The sequence below is a fragment of the Rosa chinensis genome, chromosome 2 (genome assembly GCF_002994745.2).
Source record: "Rosa chinensis cultivar Old Blush chromosome 2, RchiOBHm-V2, whole genome shotgun sequence".
Taxonomy (NCBI): Eukaryota; Viridiplantae; Streptophyta; class Magnoliopsida; order Rosales; family Rosaceae; genus Rosa; species Rosa chinensis.
In genome coordinates, this window is record NC_037089.1 from 52,171,286 (window position 1) to 52,194,336 (window position 23,051).

The 23,051-nt window shown below is 38.2% G+C and overlaps 5 protein-coding genes across 6 annotated transcripts; 1 reads left to right on the plus strand and 4 right to left on the minus strand.

Moving 5' to 3' along the window:
• Positions 1-690: 690 nt before the first annotated feature.
• Positions 691-4,064, minus strand: LOC112189306. The gene is made up of 5 exons (XM_024328607.1): positions 3,751-4,064; positions 3,274-3,406; positions 2,111-2,331; positions 1,701-1,874; positions 691-1,173 (listed from the first exon to the last, which is right to left on the minus strand). The coding sequence occupies exons 1-5, from the start codon at positions 3,916-3,918 to the stop codon at positions 1,087-1,089; spliced, it is 783 nt and encodes a 260-aa protein (XP_024184375.1). The 5' UTR covers positions 3,919-4,064; the 3' UTR covers positions 691-1,086.
• A 2,516-nt stretch (positions 4,065-6,580) lies between these two features.
• Positions 6,581-8,769, minus strand: LOC112188645. Its single transcript, XM_024327802.2, has 4 exons — positions 8,611-8,769; positions 8,282-8,427; positions 7,317-7,836; positions 6,581-7,030 (listed from the first exon to the last, which is right to left on the minus strand). The coding sequence occupies exons 1-4, from the start codon at positions 8,667-8,669 to the stop codon at positions 6,862-6,864; spliced, it is 894 nt and encodes a 297-aa protein (XP_024183570.1). The 5' UTR covers positions 8,670-8,769; the 3' UTR covers positions 6,581-6,861.
• A 2,084-nt stretch (positions 8,770-10,853) lies between these two features.
• On the minus strand, positions 10,854-14,821 carry LOC112187255 (E3 ubiquitin-protein ligase KEG). Of its 2 annotated transcripts, none has more exons than XM_024325976.2 (5): positions 14,614-14,821; positions 13,299-13,665; positions 13,073-13,164; positions 12,520-12,993; positions 10,854-12,016 (listed from the first exon to the last, which is right to left on the minus strand). In XM_024325976.2, the coding sequence occupies exons 2-5, from the start codon at positions 13,659-13,661 to the stop codon at positions 11,089-11,091; spliced, it is 1,857 nt and encodes a 618-aa protein (XP_024181744.1). In that variant the 5' UTR covers positions 13,662-13,665; positions 14,614-14,821; the 3' UTR covers positions 10,854-11,088. The 2 variants fall into 2 exon arrangements, with proteins under 2 accessions (XP_024181744.1, XP_024181743.1); XM_024325975.2 differs by having other exon boundaries at positions 13,299-13,668.
• Positions 14,822-15,539: 718 nt separating this feature from the next.
• On the plus strand, positions 15,540-16,931 carry LOC112184495 (lariat debranching enzyme). The gene has a single exon (XM_024322758.1). It carries the CDS (start codon positions 15,540-15,542, stop codon positions 16,929-16,931), a length of 1,392 nt encoding a protein of 463 aa, XP_024178526.1.
• A 723-nt stretch (positions 16,932-17,654) lies between these two features.
• Positions 17,655-20,517, minus strand: LOC112190185. The gene is made up of 5 exons (XM_024329607.2): positions 20,073-20,517; positions 19,738-19,825; positions 19,498-19,597; positions 18,509-18,597; positions 17,655-18,188 (listed from the first exon to the last, which is right to left on the minus strand). The coding sequence occupies exons 1-5, from the start codon at positions 20,242-20,244 to the stop codon at positions 17,942-17,944; spliced, it is 696 nt and encodes a 231-aa protein (XP_024185375.1). The 5' UTR covers positions 20,245-20,517; the 3' UTR covers positions 17,655-17,941.
• Between the last annotated feature and the right edge of the window lie 2,534 nt (positions 20,518-23,051).

Here is a 23,051-nt window from a genome sequence, read left to right on the forward strand (position 1 = left end):
TGGAGGATGACTTTTCCCTCTAAGTGAGAAAGAAGGAGAGGGCAAAAAAGTCTCAAAAATTAATAAAAAAGAATTAATTGGGTAAAGGGGAAATAATCCCTTAGAGTGTTTTGAGTAAATGAGGTTAAAAAACAGTTGGTGGAGCAAGTGGGCAATTTTTAAGCAGAAATCGGGTAAATGATCATTTTCCCTAATCCAAGAATAGAGAATCATGAGACTAATAGACTTGTTTTATTTGCCTCACTATTTTTTTTTCACCCTTGATTCTAAATCCGAAGATAATTAAACTCGACTAGGTGCGGAATCAACTGTCTAGAATGTAGAATGATATGGACACCACCATGTTGGATAATGGTGCCATTCCATTACATAACCCAAAAGGCCAAAATTAAACCATTCCACGTTATTGACTAAACGAGACCACCATTACTTGCAACATCATTAACGGGATGACTAATAAAATGAGTTGTAAAAATAAATTATAAAAGTAATATAATCCTCAAAGCAAGCCATTAACAATGATTGGATAGATGATAAATTAGGTTTAGTACAAACAGAAGAATGAATAGATAACCAAAATTGGATTTCTGTAGGGAAGTGATTATTCTAAGATTAGGATGACAGAAATTGTCCATACATTTGAACCAAAGAAATAAAGGAAAGGAGTCATACACTAACACGGTAACCAAATTAGACCAAAAAAAAACCACAACTTTTATTATTTTAGCATGTGTGCTTGTTCACTGTAAGCCTACGAGGATCAAAAGAATGCAAACAGCATTCTAAGGTGACAACGGCAGAGAGAAGTAGCTCAAGTATATCCATCTCCATAAGCACCCTGTTCTCATTTTACAAGCTAGACATATGTAAATACAAATTCACCAATATTAAACCAGACAATAAAGTTAACCACTTCCGCAATTGATTGACACATCCCGACTGACCTGAACTGAAACACAAACACAGCAAAGCAGCTTCGATTTACAAAAGCTGACGCATCGACAAACACAATGTGAACAGGGCTCACAACAGAACATATCTTGCTGACTCTACCAACAAAGCACATTTTAATTTTTGTTTATTTAATTAAAAGACATCAGGATGGAAACGTCCAGGCATGGAGTTGCCTTGCTGTGCCTGCTTCAGATGCATTGTCAAGGCATAGTTGTTGAGCTGCCAACAAACAACAAAAGACTAGTTAGCAAGCAAAAGAAAAAATAATGCCAACTTACACAAAGAAGATAACATATTTAAGATTACCAAACAACATACAAAAGCAATGTACTTGGCCAAATTTACAGTCAATCTGGACAGTGACCTCCATTGTTCATGTGAAATATGATTAAAATCCATTACCCTCATAAGAGAACATATTTAAGATTACTAAAGTAAACAACATACAAAAGCAATGTACTCAGCCAAATTTACAGTCAATCTGGATAGCGACCTCCATTGTTCATGTGAAATATGATTAAAATCTATTACCCTCATCAACCCAGTCTAATGACATGTCCATCCCTCTAGCTGAGGAAAATATACCCTAAATAAAACTAACAAATTGCACAATTGGCTCACATTTTCTCCTTAATTTCTGCAATATCTTCTTAAAGCATTCAAGAAAAATGTATGTTTTCAGATCTTTTACTAAATCATCCAAACCGATAATTAAACAACTGTGAGCAGTAAGTGCAGATTCTGACCTCAAGTGTCCTCAACTGCTCCTGATATTGAGTTACTAACTGCTTCAGATGCTGGAATTCTTGGCTTCTGCCCTCATACTCTTTCTGACGTTCATGCTGGATAGACACAGCACGTTTGAGGACTGAATTGTCCCTTATCAGTCCTTCGATTTGTTCTTTCAGTAGCATATTCTCCTGATAATCATAAAACAATTATCACAAAAGCGTACTGGAATAAAGATAACCATTACAAAATTATTTGTGCCATCCCTCCTATTAGCATCCTATCTACGAAGATGTCTACCATTGGTTATTTAAAATTTTTTCCTGAAAACCCATCTGCTTCTTATCAGAAGCTAGATAGAGAACAATACCATGAATAACAGATAACCCAAAGTGGCATGTACAAGAACCATAAATATAAGACTCACCTTCTGAAAATTTTGGGCTGCCTCCGCACCAGCACGTGAACTGATGGATTTCTCTAAAACCTCTAGCACTTTTGCAGCACGTCCCCTAGCATCATCTACACTAGAGGCACTCATCATTTCCCTGACAAACAATTCAACCCATTCCGCACCATCTGCAGGCAAGTTGCGTGGAGCTGATGGGTTCTCAGAAGCAGCTGCAGCTTCCTCATCATTTAATACCCCTGACAAATTAGCAGGCATTTGAGTTATTGAAAAGACTCTAATCCCAACATTAACTATGCCTGAAGCATATTCCCCGAAAACAGAATAAAAGAGTAACATAATTGACAAAACAACATCCTTATTGTTACTAGCATATTTACTTTGATCAGATAATACAAGATTTAGGTGATAATGAGCAACTGTTTCAAAGAACAATTTGATATGCCTAGTCCTATACCAATTTTTTCTGGCCATAAATCACAGAAATATGAAACATTATATATTATACATACAAGGGTCTGAAAAAAAAAATAATAAAGAACAATGTTCACAGACAAACAGACAGACACCTATACAGTGTTCTCAAGATGAATATTGAGTATCCCTATACTGGGACATCTAGCTGAAAAGCATACAACCAATTGAAAATGTATTAATTCAGGTGGTTTTTTTTTTGTTCATGCCTAATGCTAATTCAATCGTTCAAAATCACAAACAAGCAATTCATTCTATAACACCTTACAGGGTTGATTTACAAAAGGATAAAAAAAGGGAGGGGGCAGAAGGTCTTTCTTCAGCTACAACCAACATGAGTGCACTATTAGCAACTAAGAAACTCACTCGGTTCATTGAAGACCACGAAACACATGACAGAAAAACGGGAGACAGTACTGGTTAAGTTTAGTAAACATATTGTGAGATGGATCCACAAGAAACCGTGTTTTAGTATAGTTGCATGACTCAGACCATGACAGACCTTTTATACCAATCCGTATCCACAAGTAGCCATAAATTGAATCACAAACCTCATAAATGATCATTGAAGTCCTATCCAAGCTAACAAATGAAGAATTATGTACCAAATGATGGTAAAGTGAAAAAAAAAAAAATAACAAAGTATATCCCTGTATGTTACTAAGCAAGCAAAAACCAAACATAGCCACAAAATAGAGACATTATACCTTTCTGTAAAATATCATTCGGTTCTGCAGCAGGAACAGCATTTTCATCCCCATATCCTATGTGAAGCTCATGCAGTCTCTTGATAGCAGCATCAATATCATTGCCACACTCTTCCAATGCTCGCTCAAGAATCTGAAAGATCAAATTTTCACAGCCAGCATCATTAACAATTTTTCCCAATAAATCAAGAAAATATTCATTAAATCCATCCATTTGATCAAAATACTTCATTCGAAAAAGAAAAAAAAAAACCCGAACAATCTACTTGACCAATCACAGTAGAAAGTTCTTGCATTACCGCGAAACATACAATAACAAATCATTTCCGAGAAATTAACCACAGGCAAGCAACACAAATCGAAAAATTCCAATCTCTCAATACCAAAAACAAACAATAGGAATCCAAAACCTTTCACAAAACCTAATCGAAACCCTATGTATGCATAGTTTTATACAAATGATAAAAGAGAGACTACCTGAGGGTCCATGTGAGGGAAGACGGAACGGAGCTGATCAATGAGATAAGGAGAAGAGAATCGAACGGGGGAGGTAGAAGAAGAGCAGCGGAGTCTCTTGGTTAACGGAGGCGACGGAGGAAGCTCTTCGAAGAAGGACCTCTTGCTTCCGCACACTGCCGCAGACATCCTTCAGGGTTCTCTCAAGATTCCTGATTGCGGATGAATCGACCAGATTGATTGAATCCGATTGTTTCAGAGCGAGATACAATTAGGGTTTGGGGTTTCCAGGATTTGGGGTTAGGTTTTCCTTTTGGTTTGGGTTATGGGGGAGCTTTTGTTCGATTTTATATGTATTTGAGTGGTGGTGGGCGACAGAGACGGTCGAGGAGACGGCAGTGCACGCGCTCTGCGGGCGCGTTTATGGGAGTTTTGGCTTTTATGTTGGGGATTCAACTTTCAACGATTTTTTTTTTTTGAAAAGTAATGATCGGGATTTGTTGGCGATTATAAGAAAATTTGGGAAAAAAATAAAGAAAGACGTTAGGGTGTTGGAATTTTGAATACCTTCCTTATGAAGAAATCATCACATGCATTGTATATGGCCTAATTTTTCTGATATTTAGAAACTGAAAAAAAAAATTAATGTTGTTATCGAGAAAAATAACTCATGAAGTAGTTTAATTATTTTTTATCGCAAATATTGATACATCTTATTTTCTTAGAAATCGAGTACGTATTGAAATGAATTTGAAAAGGGGATGACCTAGTACATTAGGGAATTGGATTCCCAAGCTCGGGGATTATACTTGCCGTGATTTATTTATTTTTATTTTTTTTAATATCAAGATAACTTTTTATGTTAAAATTGTTTTATGAAAACAAGCAACTAGAAAAAGCTCTACTACAGTTTCTAGTAGAGAACAAAGGTGGCTTTTGCACATCGAGCATCGACATTTTAGGCTTACTCAGACCACCCCTATGATTAAAGGGCGATGGCGGTGGAGAGTGCACGGCTGTTTTTGGTCAATTCTAACCCACTGGATATTTATTAGGCATCAATCTGGTTGCCAATGGCTTTTGCAATCTTTACGGGTGCAAGTGGTGGCAGGGACGGTTCTTCTTTGGTTTTTTAAACGTATTGAAAAACAATCCTATTGTCTCTTTAGTATAATTTGTATGTGGACTAGAAGATAAGAGGTTCATTGAATAATGAATAGTGAACTGTACTTGTTATTTGTATAATTGTATGTGTATTTTTTTTTTTGGCAAAAATATGTGTGTGTGTGTGTATTGTTTTGGAGTAGAGCTTTAGAAGGTACTGAATAGTGAACTATAATTGTTATTTGTATGTGTATTATTTTGGGGAAAGTACAAGGTTGGAGTGTACTTCCCGATGTATGTATTACCTATTCATGTATAAAGTTGAGTCAACTGTTATTTATTTATTTATTTTTTTTTTTAGACGAACCAAAAATCATTCATTCATTCAACCCAAAAGCAATACATTGGGGAGGACATGACCACAACCCCAAACCGCAGTTAAAGAAACCATCAGGCCAAAAGGCCCAAACTCTAACCGCCAAACGCCCATGTCCAGGGCTACCTTGAGACATATTACCCAAAAGTTCCAGTAAAACCTCGTAATCAACCGCAAAAACGACAACGTCCTCTTCAACACCGTGTCCAAAAGTACCAGACCACATGTAAAGGATCGCATGCCAGCGACTCGACAACAAAGGTAAACCAGAATAGAACCAAATTGTCCATGGGAATGACACCATATACCTAACATACCACCTAGACCTAATCCTAGCTCAAAGGAGTAGGAACCCAACCCCTAGCTCCGAGAAGTAGGGACTTATTAACACAAAACCAACCAAAAACAGAACTGAAAATAAACAAATAAAGCCTGAAAAACTGGAAACCAAAACACCACCAGCACGACCCAAAAGCAAAGGCCCGACCCAACGACCTTTCCCCCAATAGAGAGAGTGTGCATTCGACAACCATTCCTGCCACCGGCGAACTCCATCGTCCCAACTCCTCAACCTCGCCTCACTACATCCCTACGCTGCCACTCTGCCTCGCCAAATTGCAGACATACCCGGCACCCTGTTAAAAGCCTCAACCAGATCCAAACCCAAGAACGAAACAGATCCTAAAAGAAATCTCCCCCGCCGAGTTCTGATCTCCACCTCCACAGCACAGATCGTTAAGTCGGAAGCGCCAGATCCCACCGCCGGAAAGAACCAGCACATCGCGGCACCATTGCCTCCGTCACCCCTGATTCGAGAGGGATAGAACGATCTGCCCAACCCGAAAACAACACCCCGTCCTCCATCCCTGGATCGCACCTTTGCTCGAAAAACCCGCCCTTATTCAGAAACAACATCCTCTCTCGAGCCAGAAAAGCGGCGGCGAGATCGCCGGCAGCGTTCGGCCGGGAGAGAAAACACTCCTTTTTTTTCTTTTTTCCTCCCGCGCGTTCTAAACCCTAAGTTGAGTCAACCGTTCAAAAAATGAATATATTCAAATTTAAATTGTGAATAGAAAGTCATTAATCTCGTGGGATTGGCAAAGGTAATTTGACACCCTTCACTGTAAGAAGTTGGCTTAAAATCAAATTCATTCCAAATTATACATGTGAATTGGACAATCTAACATTTTCCAAGTTCGTTTAGAGATAATAATATTTGGTCCAAATTAACAATCAACTAAGCAGTCCAACCTTATCAACCAATATTGACTTGTTGGACCGAGCCACTGTGGGAACCATGAGATGATTGAGATCTGAATATGGCATACTACGTCTACGTGCAACAACAATGGCATACTACATGCTTCTCACCAAAATTTGGCCCCTTGCAGACCAAACTATACTCGAAATCCATGCTCTGTACATATTTACATGAACAGCTTCGAATGAATGACACTGTAAACCTGTTTTGAGTTCTCTACACACACTGTTTAGACAACACGAGATTGTCCATCAAAGCTAAGACTACGATAAGATATCATATCATACAGCAACAATCGGCAAGTAAAAGAGGTTTGTCATTTTTTTCTTTCAGTGAGTACTGTTTCTGATTTGGTTAGCAAGTTCCATACGATCTTTTATCTCCTTTGTTCTCAGGCAGACCCCAAAGCCTTGACAGGCATAGCAACTGGACCCTTCTGGAACCTCTGGTTTGCTGCAAACTGGTGAATAGCATCTTGTATTCCCTCAAATGCCACTAAGAACTCTGCTGCATCAATTTCATTCAGTATCTTCTTCAAAACCAATTCCAGTGCCTTGAACCTGTTAGCATACAGTATCACATATCTGGTAGTTAGTTATCCTCTCCTTTATCTCTTTGTGGAGGATATACAGTTATTACTTACTAGGAATACAAAGTATGGGGGAAAGCCAAAAAATAAGATCAAACAATCATCACAGAGAAGCAAAACCAAACCCCTATAGTATAGGGTATTCCAACACATGTATTTACTAGACCTGAGATGATATAAATTGCTAACAGTCGTGTTTCTTGAAGTTGCAACAGTGGAACAATTTCAGAGAAACTATGGAAGGAAAGAAAATAGACCTGAGTTGCTGAGCTTTTGTGATAACCCTTTCAATCTTCTTGAACTCAGAGTGAACACAAGCCAAGGCAGATCCACCTGATTGAATGTTGATTGGAGCAAACGGAAGGTAGAGGATACATGTAGACTGAATCTCAGCCATCTCCTCATCAAGTATTGCCTCTTCGATCCGAATCTCATGAATGAGCTGCAGTAAGAGGTGGTCTGTGCTAGCAGAGATTGGAAAGCAGGAAGCAGACAAGCAACGCACAAGTTCCAGAATGGAAGAGGGCCGCCAATCACCAAACCAACCTATGGAGGCAAGCTCATCAGGCGGAGTCCAATTGGGCATGAGGAGTTGGGAAATGTCTTTGAGGCGGGTTGGGACCATATCCAAGTTGTAGTGTGCATGGAACCTGTTCACTTGTTCTTCAATTATCTCCTCAAGTTCCCACCTCAACCTGAGCTGTTTCTCCAGCCTTGCAGTTCTGCCCTTCTGCTCTTGCCTCCACCCACCATTCTTCTCAAAAGTGAGCTCTTCACCTGAAAACCATATAAGATTACATTTTGTCTACAACACAGACCAAGCAAAAATAACAGCCTCCATTCAAACATACAAAATGCATCATTTAGTCGAAAACTTATCCACATTTTGGTTCTTTACAGAAGAAGCTCTACACCCTCCCACTAATACTACAGAAACCACCGTTACGAGAACCGGCACCAAGAATATAAATAGGCCTCTATATTAGAAATATTTACCAATCTTGATGACCCCCAATAGACTCATATTGCAGTTTCCTAAGACTGAATCTATAATCATGTAATGCCCGAAAACTTGTGGTTTTCATTCTTGGCCCAGAAAAGATTAACACTCGGTTTTCCAAGAAATGATTCAAAGCAAGTAAAAGGCTTCTACTCAAATTATGAGCACCAATCTCTTCCTAGCTAGCATTTCAAATCTCAAATATGCATTATCAGAACGTACCTCGTTTTGAGAGGTCTCGCTTGTAAAGGCTGATGCACTGAGACTGAAACTTTTCAGAAATGTCCTCAATTGCAAAACCACCTTCTACTGGCAACCCCCCATTTCCTTCTTTCACTTCATGTTCATCATCTTCATCTGGGTATTTCCTGAAGCAACAAAATCAATAAAAAGATTCAAACTTGGTTGCCTTCTTTTCTTGGCACCCAAAATTGAATTCAGGGTTCTTGAGAACCCACATTTTCTTTGTCCTGATTAAATTCTCAGCAACCCAGAGGTTCCGTGCCTAAAAATCAAGAAGCAAATAAGAGAGAGGTGGCGAAATGACTTACATGGAGGGCTGAGATGGCACCATCCCCTTCATCGCTGCTGCTTCTTTTTTCTGAAGCATTTTCTCTCTGTGTGTTAATGGCGTTCACACTTCTCTCGACTCTGAACTGCGAGACTGGCTGTAACTGATTTTCCAGAGCGAGAATGCAAAATGGACACAAAGAAAAAGGAAAAGAGTAATTTACTTATTATCCCCCTACATTATTTTGGGTATTTGTTCTGGTACCCTACCTTTTACATATCTTTTAATTTGAAACCGTAATTTTTTTTTGGTTCTAACTAGGGCTGTAATTCCTGTAAATAGACTCGTTACAATTCGAGTCGAAACTCATTCGGCTCGTGCTCGAAAATGCAACAAGTCCGACCATGAATTTTAGTATATTGAATCTTAAAATTATACAAAGGGCAACCAATTCAAATAAGTTAGGGAGTGTCGGACTCTGGATTTCTGACCACATTTTCCATAGGGCCCTCTTATCTCTTTCTTCTTCGAGCTCGGGTTATGGAAGAAGGAGAAGAAGGAACCGAGAAGCAAGTATCAGCAACAACCGGTTTTATTACGAGACAGCTCATAATGTTCATATCGATCTATAATACGCCTTTGCATCTAGCATTGTGTAGACCTCATACAATAACTGTCCTAGCTCTATTGTATCTTTTGTTTCATTTCTTCTGGAACAATCACAAACTTCATTTCTTCTGGAACAATCACAAACACTTTTTTGATTATGGATCTACTACCAGAAATTCAATGCATAATCTTTGCATTCAATGTTTATTCCTGAATAATCTCATTTTTCAATTAGGAAAAATGTCACAAACAGTACCCCAACTTAAAGTCATTATACACTTTGATACCTCATCTTCTAAATATATCACTTTGATACATCAACTTATTATTTATGCATAAGATTTATACACGCTGTTAATAACATCGTTAACTCAAGTGTCATGTAGCTTTCTGTCATGGGTATTTTCGTCAATTTATATTTTCCCACCAAAAATCTCATGTTATTTGCCATTTAACAAAAACTCACTCTGTTAATTCATATTTATTTTTATTAAAAAACAAAAATACAACAAAAACACTTGCTACATCTTTCTTCATTGCCGATGAAACCAAATAAACATGGATCTATATTTAAAGAGTAAGCAACCAACTACAACAACCATAAATACTAAAAGTTTCGAGCAATTTCTACAACTCTACTAGAGACAATCTGCTATGATTGGTATTGAAATTGATTATGCATAATGAATTGAACAAGCATTTTTCCTTCTTTGTCTGAAGAGTTCTTCAATTAAAAGGGGAAAGACTCAAACCCTAAACTTGAAAGAAACTAGTATCTACCCAACAAATTACATTTGAAGAGCTAAAATAAGATGATATAGAATCAACAATTAATAAAGCTAGCAGACAATCTGATCTTATCCAGATCACTCTCTATTTGTGAATTAGCAGGAAAACGATAAATCTCTCACCTCTTCTCATTTTAATTATTATGTTTCCTGGGATCATAACAATAAGTCAAAATTTCCAGTACAATAACTTAAATTGATCTTCCATAAACCTAGATATAATTTTTTCTTTGATGACAGATTTATTTTCCGCAAAAAGAAAAGAATTTTAGATCATCTCCCATGAAATTTTTGGTGGGAAAACATAAATTGAAGAAAATACCCATAGCAAAAAGCTACATAACACTTGAATTAACGGTGTTATTAATGACGTGTATGAATTTTATGCATACAAAATAAGTTAAGGTATCAAAGTGATATATTTAGAAGATGAGGTATCAAAGTGTAAAATGACTTTAAATTGGGATACTGTTTGTGACTTTTTCCTTTCAATTATTCAACCATTTCATTTTACCAAGTTCAATGTTATGGTATAAAGTATTATTCCTTAAGTAGATACTAAGAAAAGTGACCAAATATAATAGGATAAAGTTTTTTTTCGATACAAGAAATAAAACAACTAAAGAGCTGAACCCCTAGTACAACTTAAACACAAACTGTCAAACAAGTGAGCATTACAAGCAGATAATGGCAAAGATTTTTTTTCAAAACTTGAGCTGTAGGATGGTGTCCCGTACTGACAATTGCATCAGTCAAGGATTTTCCCAAATATAATTGAATAGTGTTGCTGCTGAACCTGTTACCCAATTAGATTTCCGGATACCAATTATGGGTAAAATTAGTTTTCACGTTTCAGATTCACCCAAACTCGGCTCCCCCAAGTCCATGATGCAATGCAGATAGAGTAGGCATTTCCACATAAGATTATATATTTACAAAGTATGTAGAAACTGCTGTACCAAAGGAAAAAAAAAAGTACGTACAACTTGCAGTTTTTAAAATATTTACACATTGCATCATTCTACTTATGGACACATCTTTTCTTTAACCTGAGAGCATTCGAGTTTCGACCATGATCTTCCAGTCCCGTTCCTATTTGGCCTGATGACAATAATAAACTACTACCTAGCAGTAGCAGTAGAAGAACCTTCTTTGAAAAGATTTGCAACCGGTGGAGGAAGCCAAGCTGAATTTCCACCACTCTGGCCCTGTACTGAGTTTCTTCGGCCTTTCACCCTTGCGCTTACATTTCGTCCAACAAACAAGCTGAACTTCATGGCTGTAAAGAGACCAAATGCAACTGTAAGTGGCCTGACTGCCCAGTGAAAATCCTCAACATGTTGATATTTTTCAACCAGACCAGGACAAGTATCAAAGGACACTAGTTCTACTTCATATGGATCTGCCAAGAAGCTACGAGCTTCATCTCCAAATTCCAATCTTCCAGGGAACCTCACAACCAGACAACCATTCGGAAGGACTTGTGAGATCCTTCCAGTAGCCCATACCCCCCCTCCACCCTTACGAGGCCACTCAAATCTGGGAGTAACCACATTCACCTTCAGCCTCACAAACTCTCCTACATAATATGCATCAGCCATTTCAATGTCAGATGATTTCCCTCTCCATAGAGTCTCTAGCCCAATAAATCCAACAGCAACACTTCCATCACGTTGTATTGAATGAAGAATTCCAACAGGAGAGTGCTTGTGCAGTTCTCCCTTCAACCGCACCCAATCACCTGCTGTCAAGCCAGATGTGACTCTCTCAAGTGTTGACACTGATACTCTGACAGGCTTGCGCGCTCGAGGGATCTTCACCAGGGCACTACAAGAATCACTTTCCAGGCCAGTTACAATTCCTTCAGGGACATCAAGAGCTTGACGCTTGCGTGCATTTACTGGCTTTCTGGAGCGAACTATGTCTCCAACCTGGAGATCATCTTTTAAGAGATGCCACGCACTGTAACTGCCGCTACTAAGTTTTCCAGCAGGTGTGCTGCTCCCTAAACCAAGCCATTCTCCATCGCTTTGAACATCTTTTTGTGAGCTGCATGTTTATTAGCAGATAATCAGCATGAAAGAAATGCTGAAGTTTAATATCTTCATTCACATAAGAGAAAACTAAAAGTAATAGATTCTATGAGCATCATTTTGAAGCTGCAACAGTAACAAAAGACTACGAAGAAGCAGTTTGAAGCTTAACAACTACATAGGATTTTGGATTGTATAAAATTGTTTCTAGTTATCAAATAGATTCATAGAATAAGGGGTGCTGACTTAGTGATGTAGCAATGTTTCTTATCAGAAATAAGAGAATCTAGCTGGTATGAGCGGGTAACAGATAGCTAAATATAGGAAGGTCATAAGAGCCGTAATAAAATGTTAAAGAGTTTGGGACGGGTAACAAGCAAGAAAGGCACAGTTTGTTATGGTATGGGTACGCACAGTCAAGTAGAAGGGTAAAAGTAGTTTTCTGGTCTTCAAGTAAGTTTCTACACGATGAGGTTTTGGCTACTATAAGTGGTATTATTATATCCAGAGAGTGCATACCTTTCCAATGCACGTATGATATCTTCCATTGAAGGCCTATTACGGAGATCATACTCAAAGCAGCCGTTGATAACATTCTCCACTGCAGGAGGCAAACCACTTGGAACAGGTGGCTTTTCTCGCTTGATCACAACTGAATGATATATTTCTTTAATTGAACTCCCAAACCAGGGTTGACTACCGGTCAACATCTCTACAAAGCAACATCCAAAGCCCCAAGAATCTGTTTCTAAAGATATAGGACCCCTCACTTCTGGTTCCCACTGTTCTGGAGCCATGTAGTTCGGAGTGCCAAGTCTAAAAGCCATATTAGGATTAGACAATGAAGCCCCAAGAAGTAGAAATGGGATTCCAAAATCTCCAAGGACCACCTGGCCGTGTTCATCTACAAGGATGTTGGACGGCTTCAAATTTAGCACCAGAAGCCCTAGTGAATGCAATTCTGAAATTCCTTTTGCCAACTCAATCCCATACCTGTAAACATTCACAACAATGGGTTATGATTTCCTAATAACACCAACTATATGCTACACAGAAAAGACATATAACTAACCTTAAAACATCAAAAAGTTGAAGTTTTCCACCCTTCAACCTAGCAACTCGGTCACCAACTGACCCCTCATAAAATTTCATAGCAATACAGATCTGCCAAGACATTTGAATGACCACTAATCAATGCTATGAAAGAGAAAGGACAAATAACAGAATTCGTCCAGTTAAAAGTGAAAAAGTAAAAATATGACTAAATATATTGCAAAATGATGTGCCATGGGACTCACCCTTCCATCAATGATTGAGATACCATGAAACCAACAAACACCGCACAGTCTGCGGAACTTGAAAAATAACTTTTCAAACTTGCTCAGAAACTTTTCTCTGTCCTCCTCCTTCAAAGGATGCAACATCTTAACCGCTACCTCATGATATTCATCATAATCATCCGCTGACTGATGATGAGTTGCTAACCATACATCACCAAAGGGGCCTCGTCCAATTCGGTACTTAAAGTTCAATGAGGCAGGATCGATCCAGGGACTAGTTGGAGTGAGTGTAGCTACAACAGTTGTTAGATGATCAGGGTCTTCAAAGAGCTCATACTCGAAAGCAATTGCAGGCTTTTCTTTTGCAATTTGCTGCTCCATTTTGCTGCTATAAATACATTGATGAACCAACAGGCTCCAAGTCAATAATCTCCAAGTCCTTTTTATTGCCATATAAAATATACAATCAACATGCAAAGTAACTACAGAAAGAGAAACTAATAATAAAAACATGGAAGAAATTTCCCCAAGAGCGTGAAATAGTAGTCTGGCTACGAAATAAATATCCGAGACACACAGTTGTTACGCTTAACTTCTGTTAACCATGTCAATGAGAATATTTAAGTTTACAAACACTAATAATGTTGCAAGTTCCAGCCGCGGGGTGGCATGTCATTACTAGCAGTAGAGTAACTTTTTCGTTAGTTGAGGAGCTGTAATTAGTTAGCACATTAGAAGTCTGTGAAATGGCATGAATACTCTGTTAAAAGGAACGAGGTGTATGAATAACAATGACACAAGGAGAAGAATTCAAACATAATATTCACAGAGAACTCGAGGCTTTCAATGCGAAAACTACAACCACGATGACATTACATATTAGTTCTTCACTCCAATTCATCTCTACGAGCTTTACTACTCAAGAAGCAAGCTTAAGTCTTAACAGCGCCAGTGCGTGAAGATACTGCAAATCAGTATCAGGCGAATGCGAAAACGAAAACAACTGAAGGTACAAAAGATTCCAATTCATGGATTGAGTGTAACAGAAAGTGCTATTTGAACAAACTGCACCTATGGTTAAAAAAAATCAGATCATTTACTTGAACAAAATATACATCTAACAATCAAATTGCAAGTCTCCGGAGACTCAGACTACCAAGCCCTAACACCAATCAAAGCTACGTAAACAGGAATAGTCATAATTAACCCCAAAACACATCAATCATCAGCGCAAAAAGCTTGAACCGCCCAATTTTGTAAACAAAAACCGATCAAAATGGAAGCAAAAGGTACCGGAGATGAAAATAAAATTGAAATTGAAGCAGAGAGTTACCGGAGAGAAACAGAAGCTCTGTGACGTCCGGGAGCGAAACTCGAACTAGACCAGAAAAAGTTTCGTTTTTTTATAAAATGAGAGTGAGATATTTATGTGCGAGTGGGAGCGCGACTGGTGTTTTGTATTGTTTTGATGGTTGAAGAAGAAGAAGAAGGAGAAGAGAATAGAATGGAATCGTGACGTGAGGGGGTACCGAATCTTCGGTGCACCGGGCCGAATTTGATAGCCACATCAACGAACGTCCAGCGATGGAGCTACTTGTAGAGACACGTCACTGGAAATTATGGGTCACCCTATCCCAATATTTTTGGATTTATATTTGAGATTGGATTGTAACGGAACCGTTCGTCTTCTATTCATTCAAAGCATATCTTCTTGGCTAGACTCTCTATATGATTGAATGTTTTTTACCGATATAATCCTCGTTTATTAAAAAGTATAACTCAGCGGTAGGGACAACATAGTAAAATCACAAAATAGAAAATAAAAGAATAAAATTTTTAAAAAAAATAGAAGAAACTTGGTGGTTCTATGAAAAATCTTGCAATGATGATCAATATGAGAGACTCTACGTACATCTTTTCAGAGACTGCACTCGAGCCAAATAAGTATGGCAAAATTTCAACATTCTTCCTATTATGAGAGTCACTTTTTATATGGATTGGGTATGATGGTTTACTACAAACTTGTTGTTTGATTAAAGGGAAAAAAAAAAACAAACAAACAATCAATCTCAAATTCTCTAGGCATTTGGAAATCTCCAATTCTCTGGGTATTCAGAAAAACTCCAATCCTCTTGGCATTGGAAAAACCCCAAAACTCCATTCCTCTAAAGATTGGGAAACTCTCGATATATACAAGGTTGCTTTGCCACTCCTCCAATAATACATTGCACTTTGTGACTCTGGCCATCCCTTTTGAGAATGAAAATTGCAGTAGAAGGTTGCATGCATGGTGACCTCGACAATGTCTACAGGACCCTCCAACATATCGAAAGAATCCACGACACCAAAATCGACCTCCTCCTCTGCTGCGGCGACTTTCAGGCCGTCAGGAATGAACACGATTTGAAGAGCTTAAAGGCGTCTCCAAAACACCGGAAGATGAACTCCTTTTGGAAGTACTATTCCGGCGAGGCCATCGCTCCCTATCCCACCATATTCATCGGCGGCAACCACGAAGCTTCTAACTATCTCTGGGAACTCTACTACGGAGGTTGGGCCGCACCTAACATATACTTCTTAGGGTTTGCTGGGGTCGTCAAGTTCGGACACCTTCGCATTGGTGGCCTCTCTGGTATTTATAAATCGCGAGATCACTATAGTTCAGGACACTATGAGAGGCCTCCTTATAATGAACAGACCATCAAGTCTGTATATCATGTTCGCGAGTATGACGTACACAAACTCATGCAGGTTGAGGAACCGATAGATATTTTTCTTTCACATGATTGGCCTGTAAACATCACTGATCATGGAGACTTGAAGCAACTCCTTCAAAAGAAACCATTTTTTACGAAGGAGGTTCGGGAGAAAAAGCTGGGAAGTGATGCTGCTGCTTACTTGCTAGAGAAACTGAAACCACCCTATTGGTTTTCAGCTCATCTGCACTGCAAATTTGCAGCTCGTGTTCAACACGGTGGGGAAGGGGGTCCGGTGACGAATTTTCTTGCTCTTGATAAGTGTGGTGAACATAGGGACTTTCTGCAGGTTATTGATGTTGAATCAGGGCCAGGGCCTTATGAGATTCAATATGATGAGGAATGGCTCGAAATAACTAGACGGTTTAACCCTGCTTTCCCTCTCACCATCGCAAGTGCGAATTTCAGTAATGTGTATCTTGACAAGGAAGCTTGTCGAAACTGGGTGAGGAGTAAGCTACAAGCAAGAGGAGCCAGACCTTTTGAATTCTGCCAGACAGCTCCATCCCATAATCCCTCTAAGAAATCTGATGACTCAAGTGGTGCCTTTCCTGTATGTCCTAGGAATCCTCAAACAGAATCTTTGTTGCAGTTTCTGGAACTTCCTTACCTTCTTGATAACATGTCAGAATCTTCGGATGCAACAAGAAATTCTTTTCCATCTAGCCATGGTTATAATAACCCCAAAGAAATTTTCATTGATGATGCGGATGAGTCAGATCCAGCAAGAAATTTTTTTCCATCAAGCAGTAGTTACAATAACCCCGAAGAGATTTTCATTGATGATGCGGATGAGTCAGATCCAGCAAGAAATTTTTTTCCATCAAGCAGTAGTTACAATAACCCCGAAGAGATTTTTATTGATGATGTGGATGACTCAGATCCAGAAGAATGACCTTGCTGAAAGAGGCTGTGGATGCTGAACATGAAAATATTTGGAAATCCAGTACGCTGGTGATCCTTGGTTGTAAAAATTCTTCAATTATATAGTTCTATCCTTTTTGGTGCTAGCTTCTGTTAGTGCCAAAATTAAGTCTAAAGTCTAATCAAAGGCAACATTTCTTTTTCTTCCCAGAGAATTCTAAACAAAGATACCATTTACTTTGGAACAAATAGAATTATGTAAACAATTTACTTCAGATAATATAGTAAAGCATCTGATAAAACTCACAGCTAATGGAATTATTGATCTTAATCCACTTCTAGACTCCCCTCACCACTTGGGCTAATCCAAGGGGATCTGAGAAACTTGAGTTTCAGTTTATTGATAAATTGTCTAAACTCTAAAGCAGCCAAAATTGATGTTACAACCCCCTCTGTTAAAGTCAAGCAAGCAATGCTAATGTTATGTTATAACACTGGTATATATGGACCTGTTCACTCCTCCTTTGGCATGCAGCCTCATTATTCTTGATTTTGTCATTAACACTTTTTCAAATCTACATCCAAATTAATTTACACAAAAGAGTGAGGAGCAAAGATTAAGATTTATGTTAAACAAAACTCATACAGACATACAGTTCAGCAATTTCCTGTCAAATTGAAATTCATAGTTGTTGCCTAATATCCATGGTTCAGACAGCCCAAATTCCTGTTTCATCTAAGAATTGGGGAAAAAAAAAATCCTTACTTACAAGATCTGTTTTAGGAGAATATTGGAATTAGAATTAGTAAGTTAGTACTTACACAAGCATCATTTAGATACAGCCTCATTTTTTTTTTCACTTTTTTGCCTAGATGCAGAAAATAGGTGTAGGACCAAGGGAGCATCAAAGGCATTAATCTGCGACAGAATAACTTCATACAATATATATGCCTAGGAAATCTAGCTCAAACAGGTCATACTTGAATTTGAAATGGATTCTACTGCTGTGGCTGTGGCTAAGTACCCTTCGATGCATCATCCTAGATCCGCTTCCTGAGGAATTCAGGCATCTCAATCAATAATTCCTGCCCTCTCTTAAAACCTTCGACAACCTTGGAGTAGGAGAGCCACCCTTTCCAGAAACGAGGCAACTTAAAGTCAGGCACAGGACCTTCCTTCACAGCTCTATTGGGATACTCAGAGTTGTCCTCCTGACTTACATTATTGTCAAAATCCTCTGAACCATTCTGTACTTCCTCCTCATGACCACTTGATCCATATGACAACCTTCAAGTCAACAGGTATTTCCATTTCTCAGTTACACATGAATTAAAATGTGCAAACATAAAAGAAGAAAAATAGTGCACTGAAAGAAGATGGAATTTATGCGAGATCCAAACCAGTTAGCTAATTTAGCCCTTTCAACTCTAGAGCTAAGCCTTCTTATCTTATTTTCAATATTTACTGAGAATCTTTCAAATGTTTCCTACAAGTGCTTTATACCCTGATGCTAGAGATTGTCTATGCAAAGTGTTAAGAACAGATAAATATCATTGAATGCATCTTGAGCCTGACTACCCAGTAAAAAAAATGGAAGCGATTCTTACATTAAGTGCTGTTTGTATGGCACAGTCTCATTCTTAGACCCTTTTTCCAAAGGCATGTTGCTGATGGACATATGCCTAATGAATTCAATCTGCATTACCAGAGAACAAACATTAAGAATTTGCCGGCAATAGCTTCAAGGAAAGACATGGAGATGAATTTGAAAAAGGAATGGCATTACTTGGCTAACAGTTATTGACTGCAATATGGCATATTAAAAAATTAACTAAAACAAACATGATGATATTGACATCCCTTACTCCATTCCCATCAGAGCATAAATAGATGACATAAAACAGGGTTGAACTATAGGCACACATAAATGCTGGTATACTTTTCATACATTGCTGCACACTGATAATTTGTGCGGTAAAACTTCACTCCACAACCTGCTAAATGAGCTAAGACAGTAATTCTGAGTAATTCAATATATATCATGTAGAAGTAGAAATTCTGAATAATTCACTACATATCACTTCACTGTGCATCCTAAGTAGGGGTACATCCACTTTAGGGCTAAATCTTTATTGCATATTTCATATCTGTTACGCCTTAGAGTTCTACCAAAAAGGTACAAATGGAATGGAATACAAGTTGATCACCATATTTAGGTTCCTACTTAGTTCTATGGTATAAGTCAAAGTGTTACTGTATTAGTGGTTCAAACTTAGCTTTCACACAAGAGACATATGTCAAAAAGGATTCTCTACCAGAAAGCAATTATAAAGATCAAAATAAGGATTTGGAAGAGTCGGATGTTTGGACAATGATATCCAAATAAATGCTTGTAAAATTAGAACAACTGAGGGTCAATACTATAGATTTGCATAACCGGTACAGAAGTCATCCGATCATAGCTATCTTTAAATATGCAAACATAATTTGACGATGTGGACATATGCATTGTGATTCAAAAGTGCAGCAACTGAAAAAAAAAAAAAGGCTGGAGACACTTTATTGAAAAAAAAGTTGATATTCCTATGGTACATACTTGATCACCATCCTTGATCCCAAAATTCCGAATATGCGCTCTGTCATTAGTTAGCTTCTTACCTACATGGCACAAGCAGAAATGCCCCCAAACTAGTGACCTGATTCCACAAAAATCATCAAATAGCCTTTGCATCTTAGAGACAATGTTAAACACCATTACTCCAACCAAAGCACATCAAAAAATCCCAAATTCGAAAAGGCCTCACGAAATCGATTACATATAATCCGAGAGCTTTACCATGGAATCTTGCTAATAGAAGAAGTAAACACCACCTCTACTGCTTGTTTGAGCTCTGCTACAGTCGCTGTCCTCCCAACATGAATTTCTGTAGAATCGAAATTTCATCAACTAATTTTAACGAATGCAGAAGAGAACAAAAAGCACTTTTGGGTTGACTTCAAGAAACCGTTCCTTCAATTAGGGGCTCTACTCAAGTCCCACCATTTTGAGACAAGTAAGAGCTTTTTTTCAAAAGCACTTTTCCAAAATCCACTTTCTCCATTCCAAAAAAGCAGTTTCCACAAAGCAGAGCCAGAGACTTATAAGAAAGTCAAAAAAGGAATACGAATTACCGAAAACAGAGCCGTCGAGCTTCAGAACGGAGAGCGTGAGCAATGGCGACGGAGCTAGTTTCTTATACGAGTGAGTGACGCTCCTGCTCCGTACACCTTCGTTCTCATCAACGACGTCGTTTCGCTTCACCGGAGCCAAACGCCGCCGCTCTATCAGCTTCAAAACCCTCATATATACTAGTGCAGATTCTCTCTGATTCTGTGAGAACCAGAGCCTTAAATACTTGAAATTCAAGCCCAAAGTTTCTCAAATCAAATTACAGAGTATTTTTGGAATAGATCAGAATCCAATATAGTGGTGATTAGGGTTTTTGGGAGAGAGTTGCAGAGAGAGAGAGAGAGAGGGTTTGAAAGCGGAGAGACCGTTATGGTTTGATCGAAGCATTTGGCTCTCTGGTGCGCGCGTGACATTTACTGAGAGTGGGGGAGGATTTAAAGTTTCCCCCAACGGCTTCTTTTTGTCAGTTATAGCGCACGGCGACCTTTTCTATTTTTCAAAATTACTTTAAAGCCACTATTGTGGAGGATTTTTTTTTAAGCCCCTATATATTTTCTTGGGAGCGGATCAATGGCATACAAAATTATAGTTAAAATTATACTTCAATTTTAGTTCATTGGATTAGTACGAAATTAAGGGCTGAGATTAAATCTTGTATATTAAAGTAAATTAATTAATTTTAAATTCTAGAAACTATCATTTAACAGTTTTTTCTTGCCTGTTGCCAGAGAGAGTCGCCAATCCCTCCCCCAACAGTCCCACCCACCAAGCTGTTCTCTTGGCCACCTCCGCCATCATTGGCGTCCTCACCACCTTAACGACTAGGTCTCCGTCCTCACTTCAACTTTAATCAGCGCACCCCTTGTTCGCCTTCATACTTATGATGCAAAAGTTTACGTTATATTCTGGGATTGAATTTGCCGAACATCTAGCATATGGTAGGTTTTGTTCATGGTTGGCTGGTTTTGTATGCGTTTGTGTTGCATATACGCAAAGCATCAAATATGCTCTAGTTTTGGGGTTTTAATTACATGGTTTGGTGATAATTATTTAGTTTAGATATGTATGATAATGGCCTGGGCTTTCTTCAATCCCTTTTGATTTTCCATCAAGGGATAAAGAAGACGTAGTAGGAGGCATCTTCATCTACCTTAATCCTTTTTGAATCCTCAGGGCAGCTATGGCTTTGTTTTCCATTTACTTTTTTTATTTAATTAAAAATCAGTCTATTAATTTAATTAAATTAAACATGAAAACAAAGAAATAAAATGTTTAATCTCAGCATTTAATTACATAAGAATCTAATAGACAGAAATTGAAGTATAATCTTAACTATAATTTAAGATGTTATCAATCCGTCCCCTATTTTCTTTTCGAACTCCTTTTAGATACCTGCATCTGTTTAATTGTAATCGATGAAACTAGGGACAATTCTTAATTAGACTCATTTAAGGGATGAACTAGTATATTCACCCTCTCTTGCGATTAAGGCATAATAACTTTATAATTTTTTAATCCGACCATTCATGTTGTATAACGTAATACAAATATTAACTTTGTAAAAAACCAATCAAATTGAAGACCCTTTTAGTTATTCATTTCTATGAAATACATGAAGGGTTCATCATAATAGTAATAAGTGTTGTTAAAACCATACATCTGTTTGATTCAATTAGATAATTAAACAATTTCTAATTCGATTGATTTTTCACAAAGATGATCTTTAAAGGCTTATTTAAAATATGGACCGTTGGATTATGAATTTATTAAGTAAAAGTATGTTAATCGACAATAGGGGTGAATATGTTCGTTCATCTTAGGAGCGAACCTAAGAATTGTACATCTAGCGTAACAATAAGGACCAAATGGTATAAACTTTGGTGCAATGCGAAAGTTTTTCACTCTTAAGGTATAAACATTACGTTATATCGAACCTAATGAGTAACTTTGATGACTGTAAAGAATAGAATAACAATATAAGGATTAAGTCTTTATGGTTAGCCCAAGTAGTAAGAAAGAGCGAGAATTAAATTAAAATCATACCAAGAATTTGATTTATAAGGATTAAAGTTATTACATTTCTCTTCTACCTTTTTGGGTCACACAAAGTTTTTATATTTTAACCTACTAAATATTTATTTTGTGGTATCTAACTCCCTCGGAATAGAAGAAGAGGTTTTAAGTTCAAATTCCAATTTTAAAGATCTTAAAATATTGTTAATTTTTTAATAAGATAAAAATAATATATATTCCTTTTTTGAGAAAAAAAAAAAAGCATTATTATTAAAAGAATCTGCATCTTATTGAAACAGCTTTTTTTCTCTCTATACGCGCTCTAGGGTTTAGAAAAATTTTCCCCTCTCCGTTCGGCTGTTGTCGTTAGACGGGCTATGTTGTCTGGACTTGCTGTGAGGTAGTAGTGTCCTCACTCGTTGGGATTCTGACCTGGATCGCTGCGATTTGAGGGAGGTGGTGGAGGTGGTGGTTGTTGTTGTCGGGTGGTGGTTCGATTCTTGTAGGGGGGGTTGGAGGCCAGTGTCACCGCTGGGTTTATCTATGGTCGACGGATTCAGTGCTGTTGGTTGGTGGAACGCGGACCACTATAGGGCAATCGAGGTTTTTGCCTCCTTTCTCTGGTTGTGATCTACTCTGGATTGACACCGATCTTTCTTGGGTTTGTGTTTCCAGTTTCGATCTGGATTGGAAGGATGTAGGTCATGGTGCATCGGATTTAGAGGGCGAGGGTGGTGGAGCAACCATTGGGCAATTGGGTTGGTGGCTTGTTGGAAGTGGCAGCCAGACATAGGAGGGGCTACGAGGACGATAGGCAGTCATGGGTTGTGCTTGAATTGGGTTGGGCCTTACATGGCTATGATCTCCTTACTAGTGTTTGGGTTTGGGCTCCATTCTTAGGTCCTGCCCCAGCTGTTTTTTTCTTTAAAATTCTTATTTATTTATGTTATTTAGTTCGTTTGCGCTTT

What these genes read in the sequence shown, in the direction of transcription:
- LOC112187255 (XM_024325976.2), bottom strand. Translation starts at nt 13,661, where the DNA reads ATGGAGCAGCAAATTGCAAAAGAAAAGCCTGCAATTGCTTTCGAGTAT. An exon ending in TCTCAATCATTGATGGAAGG is followed by an intron (nt 13,165 to 13,298) that starts GTGAGTCCCATG and finishes ATGTCTTGGCAG; the next exon opens with ATCTGTATTGCTATGAAATT. An exon ending in ATCATACGTGCATTGGAAAG is followed by an intron (nt 12,017 to 12,519) that starts GTATGCACTCTC and finishes ATAAACATGCAG; the next exon opens with CTCACAAAAAGATGTTCAAA.
- LOC112190185 (XM_024329607.2), bottom strand. Translation starts at nt 20,244, where the DNA reads ATGAGGGTTTTGAAGCTGATAGAGCGGCGGCGTTTGGCTCCGGTGAAG. An exon ending in TCTATTAGCAAGATTCCATG is followed by an intron (nt 19,598 to 19,737) that starts GTAAAGCTCTCG and finishes TTGTGGAATCAG; the next exon opens with GTCACTAGTTTGGGGGCATT. An exon ending in GGATCAAGGATGGTGATCAA is followed by an intron (nt 18,598 to 19,497) that starts GTATGTACCATA and finishes CTGGTAATGCAG; the next exon opens with ATTGAATTCATTAGGCATAT.
- LOC112188645 (XM_024327802.2), bottom strand. Translation starts at nt 8,669, where the DNA reads ATGCTTCAGAAAAAAGAAGCAGCAGCGATGAAGGGGATGGTGCCATCT. An exon ending in GTGCCATCTCAGCCCTCCAT is followed by an intron (nt 8,428 to 8,610) that starts GTAAGTCATTTC and finishes TTGTTGCTTCAG; the next exon opens with GAAATACCCAGATGAAGATG. An exon ending in GCGAGACCTCTCAAAACGAG is followed by an intron (nt 7,837 to 8,281) that starts GTACGTTCTGAT and finishes TATGGTTTTCAG; the next exon opens with GTGAAGAGCTCACTTTTGAG.
- LOC112184495 (XM_024322758.1), top strand. Translation starts at nt 15,540, where the DNA reads ATGAAAATTGCAGTAGAAGGTTGCATGCATGGTGACCTCGACAATGTC.
- LOC112189306 (XM_024328607.1), bottom strand. Translation starts at nt 3,918, where the DNA reads ATGTCTGCGGCAGTGTGCGGAAGCAAGAGGTCCTTCTTCGAAGAGCTT. An exon ending in GAATGATATTTTACAGAAAG is followed by an intron (nt 2,332 to 3,273) that starts GTATAATGTCTC and finishes CTAATTTGTCAG; the next exon opens with GGGTATTAAATGATGAGGAA. An exon ending in AGCAGTTGAGGACACTTGAG is followed by an intron (nt 1,174 to 1,700) that starts GTCAGAATCTGC and finishes GTTTGTTGGCAG; the next exon opens with CTCAACAACTATGCCTTGAC.